Source organism: Equus quagga, chromosome 2 (genome assembly GCF_021613505.1).
Source record: "Equus quagga isolate Etosha38 chromosome 2, UCLA_HA_Equagga_1.0, whole genome shotgun sequence".
Classification (NCBI taxonomy): domain Eukaryota; kingdom Metazoa; phylum Chordata; class Mammalia; order Perissodactyla; family Equidae; genus Equus; species Equus quagga.
In genome coordinates this window covers 59,185,831-59,204,101 of record NC_060268.1, presented here as the reverse complement: position 1 = coordinate 59,204,101, position 18,271 = coordinate 59,185,831, and the positions used below count along the sequence as shown (strand labels likewise).

At 41.1% G+C, this 18,271-nt stretch overlaps 2 protein-coding genes across 6 annotated transcripts in view; one reads left to right on the top strand and one right to left on the bottom strand.

The window, feature by feature from the left end:
* Nucleotides 1-12,698, top strand: part of INTS14 (integrator complex subunit 14) — a 29,880-nt gene extending 17,182 nt beyond the window's left edge. For all 5 annotated transcript variants that reach the window (XM_046654349.1, XM_046654350.1, XM_046654346.1 and 2 more), the window contains 3 exons: nt 7,937-8,055; nt 10,064-10,129; nt 11,833-12,698. In XM_046654349.1, the coding sequence (XP_046510305.1) occupies nt 7,937-8,055; nt 10,064-10,129; nt 11,833-12,084 (437 nt within the window). In that variant the 3' untranslated portion in view covers nt 12,085-12,698. The remainder of the gene's footprint in view (nt 1-7,936; nt 8,056-10,063; nt 10,130-11,832) is intronic.
* A 448-nt stretch (nt 12,699-13,146) lies between these two features.
* HACD3 (3-hydroxyacyl-CoA dehydratase 3) overlaps nt 13,147-18,271 on the bottom strand; it is a 30,295-nt gene continuing 25,170 nt past the window's right edge. Inside the window, exons 10-11 of the mRNA XM_046654742.1 lie at nt 17,890-18,021; nt 13,147-14,857 (exon numbers count right to left, since the gene is read on the bottom strand). Of these exons, the coding sequence (XP_046510698.1) occupies nt 14,781-14,857; nt 17,890-18,021 (209 nt within the window). The 3' untranslated portion in view covers nt 13,147-14,780. The remainder of the gene's footprint in view (nt 14,858-17,889; nt 18,022-18,271) is intronic.

Sequence of the window (18,271 nt, the reverse complement as noted above, 5' to 3'; positions counted from 1 at the left end):
CTCTAACTGCTTAGAATGAAAAGCTACTCTCCATAAACTTTTTCTTCCTTAGTGTACTTCAACCTAGGTAACCCCCAGTCAGTCCTAGATAATTTAATCCCCTTCCTTCTTGAAACTATTTTCCCTTAGGTTTCCTAACACTGCATTCTGCTGGTGCTTAGCTTTTTCTTTGGCAGCTTTTCTTTATCTTGTCTTATCTTTTCTTCCTTTTGCGTCATGATTCCCAAGATGTCATTCTTTACCTTCTTCTCTTGGGTTATTATTCTCTCATGGTTATTTCATCAACCATTATAGCTTCAGACTCCCCCAGATCTATAACTTTTATCCTGCTTGATCTCTCCTTGGAGCTTGCATGTCACATTTCCAGTTCCCAGTTGGACCTCTCCAACTGGATATTCTGCCACAGTCCCAAGCTCAGTATGTTTGTTATAGAAATCATTGTCTCTCACTCCTTTCCCCTTAAACTCTTCCTTCTTGTTCTCCTACTCCTTCTGATTGAGGCCTTTGTGCTCCTAGGTACTCAGTCTCAAACTGTAGAGTCATCCTTGACTCATTTGGGCCCATTTCAAGTTCAGGAACATCTACTAAGCAGCCTATTCTGTGCCAGGTCTAGGGTATAAAAGAGTTAACAGGAGTTGCTCAAAATCTAGTGGAAAGTGGAGTAATAAACACGGACTAGCACAAGATTAGAGTTGGCCTGAAGGAGGGGATGATCAGCTCACCTAGAGGACTCAGGAAAATCCTCACAGAGGAGAGACGCCCTAGCTGAGTTTTGAAGAAAAAGAGGAATTTGCTGAGCTCATGAAGGAAGAAAGGGCATCCTGGACAAATGGAACACCTGTAGAAAAGAAAGGAGCTAGAGTGAAAAGTGAGGGTGGGGGTGGGAGGACCACATAGTAGGTTAGAGGTGACAGTGGCTGGGGCAGGGCAGACCTCATCTGAAATGTGAAGAGCTGAGACTTTTTTCTGAAGATACTGGGAAACCACTGAAGGGGAGTGATATGATCAGATCCTTCTGGCTATAATGAGAACAGTGGACATACTAGTTAGGAGACTTTGTATTCTAGGTACTGGTGCCCCCTGGAGTTGTGCAATATGGCTGAAATCCAAGTGAGAGAGAATACATTTGCATTTAGAAACATAACTCTGGAGTGTGGATTTGAAAAGGTAAGGGCATCCTGCAGTTAGAAGTCTCCTCTGACAGTCCTGGAGATGTGAAGGTGAGAGCCTGAACAGGGGCAATGTCTGGGGATAGACAGGATGAGATCTATGCAAAAGCCATATAGGAGGTAGAATCCACAGTCTTTAGGTATGAGAATAAAAGAAAGAGAAGAGGGGCCAGCCCGGTGGCGCAGCAGCTAAGTGCGCACGTTCAGCTTTGGCAGCCTCGGGTTTGCCGGTTCGGATTCCAGGTGCAGACATGGCACCACTTGGCGAGCCATGCTGTGGTAGGTGTCCCACATATAAAGTAGAGGAAGATGGACGTGGATATTAGCTCAGGGCCAGTCTTCCTCAGCAAAAAAGAGGAGGATTGGCAGATGTTAGCTCAGGGCTAATCTTCCTCAAAAAAAAAAAAAAAGAGAAGAGTTGAGAATGATCTCAGGTTCTGACCTGGGCTGCAGGGTGAAAGGTGGTACTATTAATTGAAACAGAACAGAGAAGAGTAAATTTGAGGAGAATATCTTTTGTACATGTTGAGTTTGTGCCTATGAGATTTAGGTGGAGGTGCCTAGAAACAATTCCTCTGAGAGTGTGGAAGTCAGGGGAGAAGGCAGAGTTGGAAATACAATTTTTACTTGTAAGCATGTCACTGATAGTTAAAATGGTGAGAATGAAGGAGATTGCTTGGGGCAATAGTTCTCAAAGTTGAGTTTTTGTGTACAAAAATAAACCTGGAGAACTCCTTTAAAAATTCTGTTTCCTGGGTCCCACCTACAGAGATTCTGATCTGTTGGGTCTGGACTCAAGCCCAAGAACTTACAGTTTTACTGTTACCCAAATGATTACAATCCAGGTGATCCATAACCACACTTTAAGAAGCCCTAGTCTCAGGAAGGTATAGAGATTAAGGGAAAAAGAGAGTCAAGGAGCATACCTCTAGAAAGGACCAACTACTAGGGGCAGTGGGAAGAGTGCTAGTAAAGGAAAGTGAGAAGGAATAGACGGATGAAAGAGGAAAAGTACACGAAAGTGATGTCACAGAAGCCAAGAGAATAAAGAGCCTCAATAAGGGAATACAGAGTCTCATACACATGCATGTCAGTTAAGGTCTGAAGGATGCCTTTTGCCATTGAAGCCTAAAGAAGATTTTGACTGAACAGAGGCCCTAGAGTCTAGGCCAAGGGTCAGCAGACTTTTCCAATAAAGATCCGGATAGTAAGTATTTTAGACTTTGCAGGCCATGTGGTCTCTGTCATAACTACTAAACTCTTCCATTGTAGCACAATACGTAAATGAGTGGGAGTGACTGTATTCCAATAAAGTTTCATTTATGGATACCAAAAATTTGAGTTTCATATAATTTTTTTAAATTTATTTATTTATTTATTTTTTAGGAAGATTAGCCCTGAGCTAACATCTGCCACCAATCCTCCTCTTTTTGCTGAGGAAGACTGGCCCTGAGCTCACATTCCTGCCCATCTTCCTCTACTTTATATGTGGGACGCCTACCACAGCATGGCTTGCCAAGCAGTGCTGTGTCCACACCCGGGATCCGAACCGGGGAACCCCGGGCCCCCAAAGCAGAATGTGCAAACTTAAGTGCTGTGCCACCAGGCCAGCCCCGAGTTTCATATAATTTTTATGTGTCACAAAATATTATTATTTTGATTTTTTTTCTCAACCGGTTAAAAATATGGAAACCATTCTTAACTCAAAAACAGGCAGCAGACCATAGTTTGCCAACTCTTGAGCTAGGATCCAGGGGCTTGGGGTTTTAAAACTCACACGGGGCAGGTGACATGACTTTGGTCCCAAACGTCACAAGGAACTGAAATCTCTTGAGTAAAGCTGGGAGTGTGGAAGGTGAACCCTCTCAGTGAGTGGATGACAAGAAAAATTCTACCCATTGTTTCTATCTGCTTTTCTAGATATAAAGAAATTAAAAAGTCTCCTATTTGAGAAATCGAAGCCCAAGTCTTGCACCATGCAGATTGACACTGCCCATTCTGAAGTGGGGACCTCCAAAACCAAATAATGCAAAAACTGGTTCTGAAGCAGTGAAGCCCTTGGTGCATCCTCCGGAAGCCAGTGGCTCTGTAGGAATGCCTCTGCAACCCAGGGCAAAAGGACTTCTGTAGAAAAAAGCATATGTCCACTGAAGATTTCATGATTTGAAAAAGTTTTTAAATCATGAGAGGATTTTATCTCCTTTGAAGGAAGGCCAACAGGTGGATTAGCACCTTGAGAACTTAATCTGAAAGAGACTGTAGAATGAGTGTTTTAGGTGATTAAAGAGTTTTAGGAAGAAATAGAAACCAAGAGAAAAGAAGAGGATGCTATGAATCAAGAGTCATTTGAGGAGCCGGCCCAGTGGCACAGCGGTTAGGTGCACACGTCCTGCTTCGGTGGCCCGGGGTTCGCCAGTTAGGATCCCGGGTGCGGACACGGCACCACTTGGCAAGCCATGCTGTGGTAGGCGTCCCACATATAAAGTAGAGGAAGATGGGCATGAATGTGAGCTCAGGGCCAGTCTTCCTCAGCAAAAAGAGGAGGATTGGCAGTGGATGTTAACTCAGGGCTAATCTTCCTCAAAAAATAGTTATTTGATCTTTACAGTCAGGAGATTATTGGTGGCTTTATAAGAGTAGTTTCAGTGGATGGTTAGCCAGGAGACAGGTTAAAGAATGAATTACGGATGAGGAAATTAAGATGACAAGTTTGGCCACAAACAGAAGACAAAGAGGACAGTACTTGAAGGAGAATACAGGGCAGAGGAAGGTGTGTGTGTGCGTGTGTGTTTGTGTATGGAGAGATTCCTTGCTTCCTTTATTCCCTCTGTGGCATTCCTACATCCATTCTGCCTTTTCGTTCTCACTGCTCTTGCGTTGTTCTGGCTTTCTTTCCCTTTCACTTAGATCAGCAGACAGCTAACTATGGCCTGCAGGCCAGACTAGCCCACTGCTTGTTTTGTAAATGAAGTTTTATTGTAAAATTGTATTACACAGTCATTCTCATTCATTTATGTCTTATCTGTGGCTGCTTTCCTGCTTCAGTGGCAGAGTTCAGTAGGTACAACAGAGACTATGTAACCCACGAAGCCTAAAATATTTACTGTCTAGTCCTTTACAGAAAAAGTTTGCCAACCTCTGACCTAGACTCTTGTGATGCTTTTCTCCACAGATGCCAGTCCATAGTCTAAGATAGTAGTAGTCAAATTCCTTTCTGATCTGGCTTCTAACCTAGCAATGATTGGCTTGTTAGGCATATTCTTCATTCAGATTGAACAGCTGTTTACTCAGCCCTGTATTCATCTTTGTTTTTTTCCTTCCTTCTGGGTCTGTTCTTCTTTTCAATGATAATAAGAGCTAACATGTTATTGAACTTAACTTTGTGCCAGCCACTGTGCTAGACACAATGAAGTGCATCATCTCATTTAATTCTCACAACAGTCTGGGAGAGTTGAGATTGCCATTATGGTAACAAGTAATAATTGGTAATAAAACCCACCCTAGAGGGTTGTTGAGAGAATTGATGGAGAGAATGTGTATAAAATGCCTAACACACAGTAGACACGTAATAATGATAGATCCTGCTGTTTTTATTATGTTTTTTTAAAAATCAAAGCAAAGCATGCAAAATAGTACTATTGTTTATACTTATCCCTCCTACTCCTAATTCTGTTCCTAGAGACAATTCAACTTTTAATTGTTTCTTTTGGTATTTACTTACATTTCTAAATAATATAAGTATATAGCTATTTCTAGACCTTTTTTTTCATTTTAAATATCTTTTTTTGACTTTTTAAGGATGACTGCTTAGCTCTCTTACCACTGCCATAACTACCTACCCACTCACCCAAGAAACACATTTTTCCCTTCCTCCATCCTTCCAGGGTGGTTATGGTGTTCCTTTTGGTTAAATCAGTATTCTTTCCTTGTTGGGTGATGTAAATGTTATTTACAGCTAAGCCATGTGGTATACCAAGTTACATTTCCTTTGTTCCCTGCCCCAGTTGTTAATTTCCTTTTTTAAAAAATTATATACTTTTCTCCTTTTTTCTAGCAGGCAAGATACATGTATTCTGACTAACTTCAATTAAAAGGAAGGCTCTGTTGGAAAGATGCTTAGGTTCCTCACAGACTCCAGTCAAGAGCTGGGCAGCTAGGCTGTCTGGGGAGCCGGCAGCCGACGAGTGCAGCCCTCACTCCGGGCTCTCTGACTCCCTGATGGCCTGCCTCTACTTTCTTTTTTTTGTATTTGCTGTTTTCTGTGTATCTGTCACTAATTCCTACCTAAGTAAAATACATTCTTCAGGTGTTTTTGTCAGTTTCCTTTTCTTTTTGCTTAGAGTCATCTCCCTTCTTTGTGTTTCATGAATGGACTGGTTTTTCTCTAGGCCTGTTGCATGATCATCATCCTGAGTCTTCCCTTCACATTCTCCCATGCATCTCCTGTTTCATGAATCCTCCTGAGAAAGGGATACATAGGAAGTAAATGTCTGACATCTGGCGTATTTGGAAGTGTCTGCTTTTCATCCCTTACACTTGATTGATACATTTGGCTGGATATTGAGTTCTAGGCTGGGAATCCTTTTCCCTTAGAGATTCGAAGCGTTGCTTTGTTGTCTCTTGTGGCTTCCGGTGCTGCTGCTGAGAGACTAGTGCCATGCTGACTGCCAGGGCTTTGACCCGAATCTGTATTTCGCCTGCACTCCTTGGGGCTCTGCTTTGTGTTCTGGATTTTCAAAGCGTTGTGCCTCCTTGCTGGTCTCTTCGTTCGTTGTGCTAAGCGCTTAGTGGGCCCTTCCATCTGGCAATTCTTATTCTTCAGTCCTGGGAATATGAATTATGTCTTTTATTTTCCCCTCTCTGTATTCTCTCTTCTCCCTTTCTAGAATACATATTTATGATTTGTGTGTGTGTGTGTCTGTGTAATTTTATCTTCTACCCATTTTTCCATTTTTCTTTTTGTTCTACCTTCTATGAGGTATCTTCAACTTTACCTTGCAACTGATTTTAATTCCGCTGTCATATTTCTTATTTCTAAGAGTCTCCTGTTCACAAATGTTCATAAATAAATTTTTCATAAATGCAATATTTCCTGTCTGCTAAGCCAGTTACCACATATAGGGTCCAAACAATTAGAGATGCTACAAGATAGGCTATGATTAGATATTGAAATGTTTGGTACTGATACTGAGTGCTGTAGGGTAAAATGTTCTAGAGAAATCACTGTCTGCCAGAAAAACTTGGGACAACTTCATGGAGAAGGTAGGATGGGATCTGGACCTGGAATGTAAGTAATTTGGGGTAGGTGAGGAACAGCTGTGTTGAGAGATGGAAAAAGTGTTGGCTTTGGAACAAGGCCCAGCTGAGTCACAGTGACCCCTGCAAAGGTCCAACCTCTCTGAGCCTCAGTTACCTCATCTTTAATAGGACTAATAATATCTACTCTCTAGGGTTGCTGTCAGGAGAGAAATTGTATATGGAAAGTGTTTTTGGCACATAGTTGAAATCTTATGGTTTTTATTATGTAATTTCCTTGAGACCAGAAAAATACCTTCTCTAGCCACAATTCCTAGCACAGTGCTTGCAACATGGTGAGCTCTTACTATAGATAATAAATGAGTAAATGAGTGAGGGGGATAAGTGAATGAGAAAAGGAGAGCATTCCAGGAATAGTGGCCGGGAAGTTGAAAATAAGCATGTTGTTGGGATCTTTGCCTGACTAAAAAGGTTATATATTGACAAGTATCATGGAAATATGTCTGCCAAGCAGAGCCAGTACTTTTTGGAGGAGGCAGGAGGAGGTAGTGTGGGGCCAATATAAGGCATTTAAATTAATGACCAAATCGGAATGAGAGAGTTTCTGGCTCAGTTAGAGAAACTGGGCTAACTCAGGTTTTCAACGTAAAATATTTGAGCAAGGGATTTAAGCTCCCTGAACTTGTTGGGGAAATGATTCCTGCTCTGTCGACCCCAGAAGGTGGTAATAATAAGGATAAAATGAGCCAGTAGATGTAAATGTGCTTTGTAAAGTTATGGCAAAGTTTCATTGGCTCAGGAAGCAGGCAGAAAAACAGACACCCTTGTTTATCCAAGTGGCTATAAAACCAACATGGCTTTAAATCTTTGGAAGCAATAACTAATAAGCCATAAGGTGGGATATGTTTCACCAAAAAGAAGTGTTTCTTCCCTTGCCCTTTTCCTTAATTTAGCTATATATAATTTTCATTTTTAATTTTCCCAATGCCTAGATGTATGCTGTCTAATCCGGTAGCCGCTAGCTGCATAAGGCTATTTAAATTTAATTAAAATAAATAAAATTTAAAATTTAGTTCCTCAGTCACACTAGCCACACGTCAAGTGTTCCATGGTCACGTGGTCTAGTGGCTACCATTCCCTCATCGCGGAAAGTGCCGTTGGAGAGTGTTGGGCGACTATATAGAATTGTATGTATATGTATTTTTCAAATATGTACTTTAGTATTGTTGTATGTATTAGTTTTATGCTGTCTGACCTTAATTTATAAAGCAGATAAATGAAGCTTGTTTCTCTAAAAACATTAAGCTCTTTTTCACTTACATGGGCCTCAGTTGATTGATTGGTTTCCTATGTCAGAGGCTCTCTATTGAGAACAGTTTGATGGATTTTCTTAATTAGGGAAGTAACAGGATGTAGGAGATTGAATGATTCAAAGACCTTGTAGCCTAGTTGGAAATGTAATAGTTTGTGTTTTGCTAGATGTCATTTCAAGAATGTATTTTTCTTTTAAGATGCTAAAGAAAACCCTTATGGTGAGGATGACAATAAGAGCCCATTCCCCCTGCAGCCCAAAAACAAACGCAGTTATGCCCAGAATGTGACGGTCTGGATCAAACCCAGTGGCCTGCAGGTAACATTATCATTCATGATGCTGTCCACCGAGGACAGGAGGAGGGATTCTGGCAGGCAGGCAGACATTTGATTTGATTTTCCTTCCTTTGATACTTAGTAACTCATTTACTTCTAATGTTTGTCATTATTTCCAAAAAGGATTTGAGGTGGCCTACAGTAAAACACCTATTTGGCAAAATCATTTTTTACAAAATTTAGAGCAGTAGAAAACCTAGAGGAAGAGGGGAGACAATTGTGCCGGGAACCCAAGGCAAAATGATAATTGTATTTGGCTCTGAGCTTCCTGCTACTAAGGTTAAAAAAGAAACAAGTAGGGTTATATGGTTTTTCTTGCCTGATTAAAAAGAAGCATATTAGTTCTTCTAGAAAGACACATTTTCCTGGCATTTAATTTTAATGTAAAGTTTTTAACATGGTGAGGCATTGAATAACATAATGGGTGTTATCTTTAACAACAATTTTGAGAAAGATTTAAAAATCTTCATGTGATTGTTTCTTCCATTCCCACAGTAGAACCCAAGCCATAGCATTACATTGTAATTCCACAAAAACACTTCCTTGGGAAGCTAAGATTCTACTGTTATCAAGGTATGCTGCTTTCAGGCAAGGCTGTCACTGACATTTCTCCTTCAGTTGACATAAAGTCATTTACACCTATTTTTTTAAAAAATCACTTTTTGAGCCTTTTTTCTCATTTGAGCAGCATTTTATTTTCTTTGTTCTTCCAATGAGTCCAGTGTAAGTGAAAAGAGGCAGTCAGACCACCTGACAACAGAAGTAGCTTCTGTTGATGGCAGTCTCTTGTGGCCTCCTTTTCACAGAGACTGTACACGTCCTGCCATGGCTAAGGGGCAGGGGCCTCTTCTCTTTGTTGGAAAATCAGGTTCTCCCTCTTTCCTGCCATCCCTGACCCTGGCACTTCCCTGTCAGAAGAATAGCTGAATGTTCCTGAAATTATTTTTTAAATTTTGTTTTGGTCTAGGTGTATTTTTTTATTGTTGTGAAATATATATAACACGAAATTTACCATTTCAGCCATTTTAAAGTATACAATTCAGGGGCGTTTAGCACAATCACAGCATCATACAACCATCACCACTATCTAGTTTCACAACATTTCCTCACTCCAAAAAGAAACCCTCTGCCTTAAGCAAGTCAGTCTACATTCCCATCTTCCCCCAGCGGTTGGCAACCACTAATCTGCTTCTCTCTATGGATTTGCCTATTGTGGATATTTCACATAAATGCCATCATACAATATGTTTGCCTTCCTTCACTTAGCATAATGTTTTCAATGTTCATTCATGTTGTAGCATGTATCAATACTTCATTCCTTTTGATGACTGAATAGTATTCCATTGTATAAATATGCCACATTTTGTTTATTCATTCAGTCAATGAACATTTGGATTATTTCCACCTTTTAGCTGTTGCAAATGCTGCATGAACATTTGTCAAATTTTTTTTTTCTTTTGTTGCCGTGCTGTTGTTATAGCTAAGAAATCATTGCCAAATCCAAGGTCATAAAGATTTACCCCTCTGCTTTCTTCTAAGAGTTTTATAGTTTTAGCTCTTACATTTAGGTCTCTGATCCATTTTGAGTTAATTTTTTGTATATCATGTGAAGTAAGGGTCCAACTCCATTCTTTTGCATGTGGCTATCCAGTTGTCCTAGCACCATTTGTTGAAGAAACTCTTCTTTCCCCCATTGAATGGTCTTGGCACCCTTGTCAAAAAGCAACTGGCCATAGATGTATGGGTTTCCTGGGTGTGTTTTTGTGAGACAAGTTCATTTCTGTCACCAAGGAATTCACTATCATCAAGCATTTTGAAGGAGGGAAGTGCTTTACTAATGAACAGAATGGTGACAACTCAGAAGGGATTCTCGTCTCGACACTGTATCTCTGTTCTCATTTTCATTTCTTTAAACATTTAAAGCCAGCCTTTTGTAGTCTTTCCCTTTTTACCACAGAATTCTAATGTTGAATTCTTTTTACCCTTGATAGACAGATGTACAGAAGATTTTAAGAAATGCAAGGAAACTACCTGAAAAAACCCAGACGTTCTATAAGGTGAGATTATCAAAATTATAGAGGAGGAGGGTAGGCCCTGGGATGTGTGCCAAAAATAAACGGTTCACAGTAATTAGCGTGTGGGGTAGTAGAGTGAACATGGACAGGGATTAGAAATGTATGGCTTCTGCCTCAGTTTTTTATTAGTAAACTCAGTAGAAGTGATAGGTCCATTGCTGCCCTAAAATCCAAAAATTGGAAGTGTGTAAATGGCCTGGTTCTGTGCAGAAGGGCTTCTCTGTGTTGGTGCTGCTGGGAATGGCTGAGGGAAGTTGCTGAAAGGACTGAGTCGTAGCCCTTAACCGCCCTCACCACTCCCATCTGGGTACCCATGTAACCCCAAGCTACCAGTGTACGTGACTTCCTGGGATGGTGATTGCCCAGAACACTCCTACTGTACCAGAGAAGCTGCTTCCAGGAATGACTTCTAAAATTACGCATTTATGAATTGTAAGAGGATGGCTAATCCAGAACCGTTGGTGGAGAGAATAAAGCTACGTAGGGTGGAGGGAGTAGGGGAGGCTTTTAAACTCACTCCTTCTTTCTTCCCTGTCCTTCTGGTGTTTGACTGAAATTAAATTAAGTGGCAGTGTGAGGTATGCTGTGTTGTCAGTTGTGTCCTAGCTTGCTAGTCTTAAAATGTGGTACACACAGCGTGCCCCAGGCTAGCATCTCTTCCGGAGAACATACATACTACTTTGTCTGGGTGTTATCTCATTACCTTTATGTCACTGTTGTCTTCAAACTTAATTATGTAGCGAGCTGGTGAAATCAAGCAAAAGTAACTTTAATCAGCGTCCAACCAAAGAGCTGCTCAGCCCTCCATGCGCCCCCGTAACTGAAGCCCATAATTCACACAGACCCGAGATGACCACTCCTTGGCTGTAGCCCTGCAGAGCTTTCTACACACAACTGTCAACTGTCTATCCAAAATGGCACACTTGTACTTTGGCCTTCTTCTGAACTTTTCACTTCTTAACAGATGATAGTAGAGGTAGTCAGAAAGCCATTTCTCTTCTGGTTTTATATAATCCTACATATCAGAGCTGGAAAGGGCCTCTACCAGGTGACTGCAGTGGGCAAGGAAGAGGCTAGGCTTCTCATTTTGTAAAGGAGGCCACTGAGACCCAGAGAGGCTGCACAGCTTACCCAGATCGCACTGCTAAGTGGTAGATGGGTCACTTCATATTACTCTGCCTCCACCGCTCAACCTTTCTTTTTGTGGCAGTCTTTCAGGTCAGACTTCCTGACTCCTTCAGTGCCTCCTCCAAACATGTTCACTGTCATTCCGTCTGAGGCTCACCCAGAGAGGCACTGGAGGGTAAGGGGCCCTCTGAGGTTTGGTGCAAGCCTTTTCCATACCTGAGTAGCAGGAAAAGTAATCCTCAGAGTTACGAGTAAATGAAATGACGTATGCAGAGTGCCTCACCATGTCTGGCGTAAGTGCAGACTGTGGTGATGATGACCGCTGCTTCAGACAGCTGTCTTCCTTACCTAGCTCTCTGATCACCTGTAGAGGAACTCTTTCCCAGTCAGGTCATCACGCTCCCTTGTTATTGGCATCTCTATACAAGCATTTGTTCTCATATAAAAATGCTCACTCAAGTTCAGGGATCAAGGAGAATGTGTTGTAAGCTGAGCACTTACAAAGTATGTGATGAGGAAAGTGCACTTCAGGAACGTTGGTGTTTATCTTGTTTCAGGAGCTGAACCGTTTGCGAAAGGCTGCCCTGGCCTTTGGTTTCCTGGACCTGCTCAAAGGGGTGGCTGACATGCTGGAAAGGGAATGCACACTGCTGCCTGACACAGCCCACCCTGATGCTGCATTCCAGCTGACCCACGCTGCTCAGCAGCTCAAGCTGGCCAGTACTGGCACCTCCGAGTATGCTGGGTATGACCACAACATCACACCTTTGCAGACAGACTTCTCTGGGAGCAGCACTGAAAGAATGTGAAGCTGACTTAGGGAACCTTCCTTCTTTTTTTATTTCAAGTGAAATGATTTAGGGTAAAAACCTTTCCAGTCTGTTCACCTCTGCAATAGCCACCCAAAGACCTCCCCGAGGCTGCCTCAGAAGCACCACTTGCTGGTTTGAATGACCCTGCTACAGTCTGAGAAGGGTTCTGAAGGGTGGTTGGCTGCTTGGGCTTTGACCATAGCTTTCTGGGGCACAGAGTGTTTAAGCTCAAAAGACAACTGTTACTCCCACGATGGGCACATCTCCTGAGAAGCTTGAAGGACTGATGAACACAGAGCTCTCCCCACCTTCCTCAGGAAACCTAACCAGCAAGGGTTCTCTGGCTTCCTGAAAGGCATCTTCTCCTCTGTCCTCTCTCAACCATAAGGACATTTTCAAGCTTCTCTCCTTGGAATGAGCAACCTAGAATGTCTGGGACTTGCTAAGTACAAACCCAACACCACTAAGTTTTAGAACTTGAGCAAAAACTTGGTGGTAACCCTTAGGTGCTTTTGGTATGTCTTGAGATAGACTTTTAAACAGCAACCATAAATGTATAAAATGATTCCCATTTCCTCGAGGTTTTTTTTAAATGAAAATAAAATATTTCATTTTCTATAAAATGGTTTCACTGGGAAATTTACTGTCTCTCCTATCACCTGAATGTAGTTTCAACTTCCTAAGTGGCACAGATTCATAAATCAGGAGGGTTCTTTGGGCTCCACATTGACTTCCTTGTTTCTGACACTGGGTAGGCCTCACTGCCTAAGCCAGGTCTCATCCAGGTAGATTCTGACATAATTGCCCTTAGTTATGGTTCCAGTTCATCAGCTAGCTTCATGACCTTAGGCAAGTCATGTAACTTCTCCAGGCTTTATTTACATCATCAATGCTTTTCAAATTGTTCTGTGGATCTCCTAAGGTTTATTCCCTCAGGCTTCAACCCAAGCAACCATTTTGGTTTAATGCTGAAGTGTTATTTAATATTTCTCTGAACAAAGGACTTTATCGCTACCAATTTGAAAACCATTAGACTAAATGATTTTTAAACACAAGTTATTAGGATTTTGATTGTAAATGTTTAATAGAAATACACAATCTTTTGCTTTCTCAGACAGCAATAAAGAGATTTATAACAATCACTAAGAATACAAGATTCTGCCACAAAGATGCAGCATCATCTACTGCAAAGCTGATCTGCCCAATTACACACAGAAAGTCAGTTGAAAGAACATAAGAAGTTAATACAAACAAGTGTTGACAGAAGTTACAGACATGCAAAATATCCTTCAGTGCAATGAACTTGTAAAAAATGAGCCAGCCTATGCTAATCAGATGTTTTTAGGTCAAACCAAGTTTCCATCTTGGGCTCAGAGAAACAGCATTAATTCATTGAGTCCCCTTTCCTCCAGGAACAATGAATAGCAGAACAGAAAGAGCTATCAAGCCTTAAATTTGTTTATACAAGCGTTACTTCTAGCACTTTATTTTACTTGGTTCACTTGGAATGTATTAGAGGAAACTCATGTTTTTGACAATGACCAAACTTTAAATTGTCTAGATTTTTTTCAGTTCCTCTCTTGGTGGGTTTCCTGCCAGGAATCTTTGTTAAAGGACCAGCTGGTGGTCCTCGAGCCAGAGTTCTCACTGTTTTCACTGTCCTACTGCAGACTGGTGAAACAACAGCGCAGTAAAAGCAGGTGTTTTTGAGGTGTATTCAGAAACAATCCCACCACTCACTCTGACAGGGACACGGGTAAATGGACTCAGCCAGTGCAAGGGAAGGCAGGCTGAGTTATTTTAGGTCTGTGCACAGCCCAAGACAGTTTTGTAGGTGTGTTTAGTCTGGCCTACTGTAATGTTTCCAGTTTGCCACTGGCTGCATTGTCAGCAGCCATCTTACTGCCAGTTTGACCTATCTGACCCCTGTAGCCATTTCGGTTTGGAAGTCTTATCATCTCATTGTTTTCTAACTAATGTTTCATCTTTCTTTTGTGTTGAAAATTGTCCCAGTTTAACTATGAATGAAGTAAGTGATCATGGTCTTCCAAGGTTCTGAGTGGTTTCTGTCAAATCACTCTGCCTCGAGAGGCCCCACACAGGGAGGCACTGCAGTCACAGATGTCAGAGAGGCCAAAAGATTCAGAGGAAATACATGTTCTCTAGCCCCACTCAGACTCACAAATGTTTTATCAATCATTTCAAAAAATCAATGCCACCCCACTTAACAAGTAACCCTCTGGTTCAAATATATTAGTCCTGTTGAGTCACTTTTACAGCCTCCTATAAAGCAACAGAGTCTTTTTTTTTTTTCACACACAATAGCTGAAAAGAACAAATCCCAGCTCTAAGAATGGCCAGTACCTGGGAGGGTCAGGAAACTGAAGAATTATCTCTGGCCTGTGTGAAACAGACTGGACACAGAGTGGGTGGGGGTAGGGCTGAGTTTTTTGCCGTCACTAACAGAATATACAAGAATGAACCTGTCATGAGATATCAGGAATCCATGTCATGCAAGGACTACACTAAGATAATACGGTAAATTCAGGAATGTTACTGGGGAAAAGGGAAGATAGCCTTGCTGAGAATTCAATTGTTTCACTTTTTAAAAAAACTTTTACATCAGTACAAGAAGGTAAAACTGTAGGAATTATAGATTAGGCTCAAACTGGCAAGAAGTCACCTCTCTCTTTTTAGTGAATCTTTTTCTTTTTTTGTCCATAGCGCCGCCTGCGCTGTTTATAAAGGTGACGGAAATTTACGTATAACCCTGAAAAAGAAAAGAGGCCAATTAGAAATGAGAATCTTTGTCTTTGGTTACAACCAGAAGCCCTTGGGGCAAGGACAGTCTCTAGTTGTCTGTTCTTCATATCCCACAGCACTGTGCTTACTGCAGCTGTTCAGACGTACAACTTAGAACCAATTACTAACAACGCACTAGAGACAACTCAGTGTTTTCCCAGTGGGTTTACAATTTAATTTTCTCCCATTTTTTATTATGAAAACTTTCAAACATACAAAAAAAGACTGAATCATTATATAGTGAATACCACCTTTAACTTTTTATTATATTTACTTTATCTCATACCCATTCCCATCTCATTTTTTATGTATTTCAATGTAAGTTCCAGATCAGCACACTTTACCCCTAAATATTTCATTGAGTAGAGTTCCGTATTCCTTTTTACTTTCTTTCTTTTAAGGTAAGATTTACATAAAATGAAATACACAAACCTGAAGAACAGAAACAACCCAATTTTTTATTTTTTTTTTTAGGAAGATTAGCCCTGAGCTAACTACTGCCAATCCTCCTCTTTTTGCTGAGGAAGACTGGCCCTGAGCTAACATCCGTGCCCATCTTCCTCTACTTTATATGTGGGATGCCTACCACAGCATGGCTTGCCAAGTTGTGCCATGTCTGCACCCGGGATCCAAACCGATGAACCCCGGGCCACTGAAGCGGAACATGCGCACTTGACTGCTGCACCACCAGGCCGGCCCCACAACCCAATTTTTAATTCAAGCCTACACACTAACATGTATTAAGCAAAGTCTAAAGGCATGAGACACTTTTCTAGGAAGCACAACTCAGTGAATTAGAAAACACAGGATTTCAGAGTGAAAAAATTTCAATCCTACTTGACCACTGACTTGTCCTGTGGCTCAGCCTCACCTCAGTTTCCTCACTGTATAAGAGGGTTAAAAACATTTATTTTACAGACTTATTGTGAGAGAACATATGTTTAGAAAAGCACTTGATCTATGTATAAATATAACTGGTTGTTATACTGCTTCTAAGTTATGAAAATTGAGGATTTATTTCTTTCTGAAGAATAAGAACAATTACATGTTCATTGCAGGCAAACTAAATATGAGTATACAGCCTTGTAAACTGGAGTGTGCGACCACATAACACGAAGAAAAGCAACTAGGGTTAGTGCACATTAAGATACTTCTACCCTTCTAACTTCGTTAGTGAAATATTTTAGCAGTCTTTCCAATACTTACTGCTCTTTAATACTTTATGTATGCCCACCCCATGGAGCCCAGTTACAGTAATACTAGATTCATATAGTAATAGAGGTAAAGAGCTCTTCTAATGAGTGCATTTCGCAAACTGAACCCTACTCCCTTCAAGGGCCAAACATTTTACCATTTTTGGCTAGAAATCTTTCTAAAATGCATTATATCCTTTCTGAAATAGAAAAGAAATGGAATAAAATTTAACCTTTGGTAAATGACCCACACCCATAATGTATATTATTTAACTGTGCTTCTGCCATGTGCTGATACCCAGAGGCGAGCCTAAAGGGTGTAGGTCTCTCATCCCCCAGTACTAAGTAACCAAGACCACTGGGCCTTCCGGCTTCTTGGTTTTACTTTTTGTGGTCTTCCTCTCACTGTCTGGGGTGGCCAGCCTCCAGGATGGTCCCCAATGATCCCTACCTCCTGGTATGTCACACCCCTGTGGAGTCCCTTCCTGTACTAGGTTGGTCTGTGTAATCAACAGAATGCGGCAAAAGTGACAGTATGTCACTTCTGAGATTAGATTACAAAAGGCATGTGGGCGTGATAGAGGTGCTAATTATCACTACAATGGCAATCATATTACTATATATAAATATATCAAGTTGACATGTTGTATAACCTTAAATTTACACAAGGTTATATGTCAAATACATTTCAATAAAAAACAGATAAATTTTTCAAAAGGCAGTCTGGCTTCTGGCTCCCTCAGATCACTTGCTCTGGGGGAAGCCATGTCATGAGCAGTCATATGGAGAAGTACTGTGGCAAGAAACCGAAGCCTCCTGTCCATAGCTACACGAGTGAGCCTGGAGCAGATTCTCCAACTGCAGGCAAGTCTGCAGAAACTGTAGCCTCAGCTGAGCTGACAGCTTGACTGAAACCTCATGAGGGACCCCAAGCCAGGGCCACCCAGCTAGGCTGCTCCCTGACCCTCAGAAACCATGTGAGATAATAAATATTTGCTGTCTTAAGCTGCTAAGTTTGGGGATAATTTGTCACACAGCAATAGATAACAAATATACTATCTGCTGTCACATCCTTCTGTTGCTAGACCAGCCAGCCATACTTATTTAGGGCTACCTCAAGACTTTGTGAACTAAAGAAGGGAGAAATACATAAATTATATGAAAAGGTGTTAGAACGTTATCTAAAGTAAACCACTTATAGTTAGGAAGGCTTTTAAAGCTCTCATATTTGCAACAATTTAGGTTTACTTCTTTTTGCCATCTTTTAGTTCTTAGTTTTTATGAATGAAGGCAAGAATTCATGATTTTATATGAAAGGAAATGAATAAGGAAGTGAGCAGGGTTGACATGAAGAGCAGGGGGGTTTCCTACTGTTAGGCAGAGGCTTTACGACATCTTTTGGCTGCTCAGAGGCCTTTGTCACCTTCTTCCTTCCTCGGTGCTCGTTGTATTAACACCTCTTTAAACTCTGGATAAGGAATGTGCTACTCAAATTAGTAAAAGTAAAACAAGCTTCTTATTCTATTTCCAAGGAACTTCTTACATTGTTTTAAACACGAAATATCTTATGGTAACTGCCCAGTGACCAAGAGCACTTCAAGAAGATAACCCCTGGAGACTGGGGAGGAAATATTTCCACACATAGCATATTCTCCTAGCGGGTCTGTTTTGCAAAGTAATCTTTCTCTAATTCTACACTTCTCTTTTGGAAATAAGAATCCTATTAAGGACTTTTAAAACCTTGAATCTTTTAACTCTAGCCTCTAAGAAGTGACAGGAAAAAGTCTATTACAGAGCCAATACTTACCTAAAAATAATATTATAAGATAAATCTGAAGAAAAAAGGAAAATCTAACTTTGATTTTCACTGGATATGGCAATGTGAAACTGAATCTTCCTGTTTCATTGAACACTGGAATGGACTGGATCACCGAGACAGCTGAAAGCAGGAACAAGAACTTGTTAGACGCAAATGAAACAAAATCACATCTATTGACGGAACCTTCTAACCTCCAAGTTTAACCTCTGGGTTTGTTGAAAATGTTTCGTCCTCGTTTCGTACAGAGGGCTCACGACTCCTCATTTTTTTTCCTTTAGTTTCCCTAAGAGACGAGCCTGCAAGCTGACCACAGGAAGATGAACGAGGAACAGTCATTTCATAGCACTGGGCTCCAGCGTCCTAGTCTATA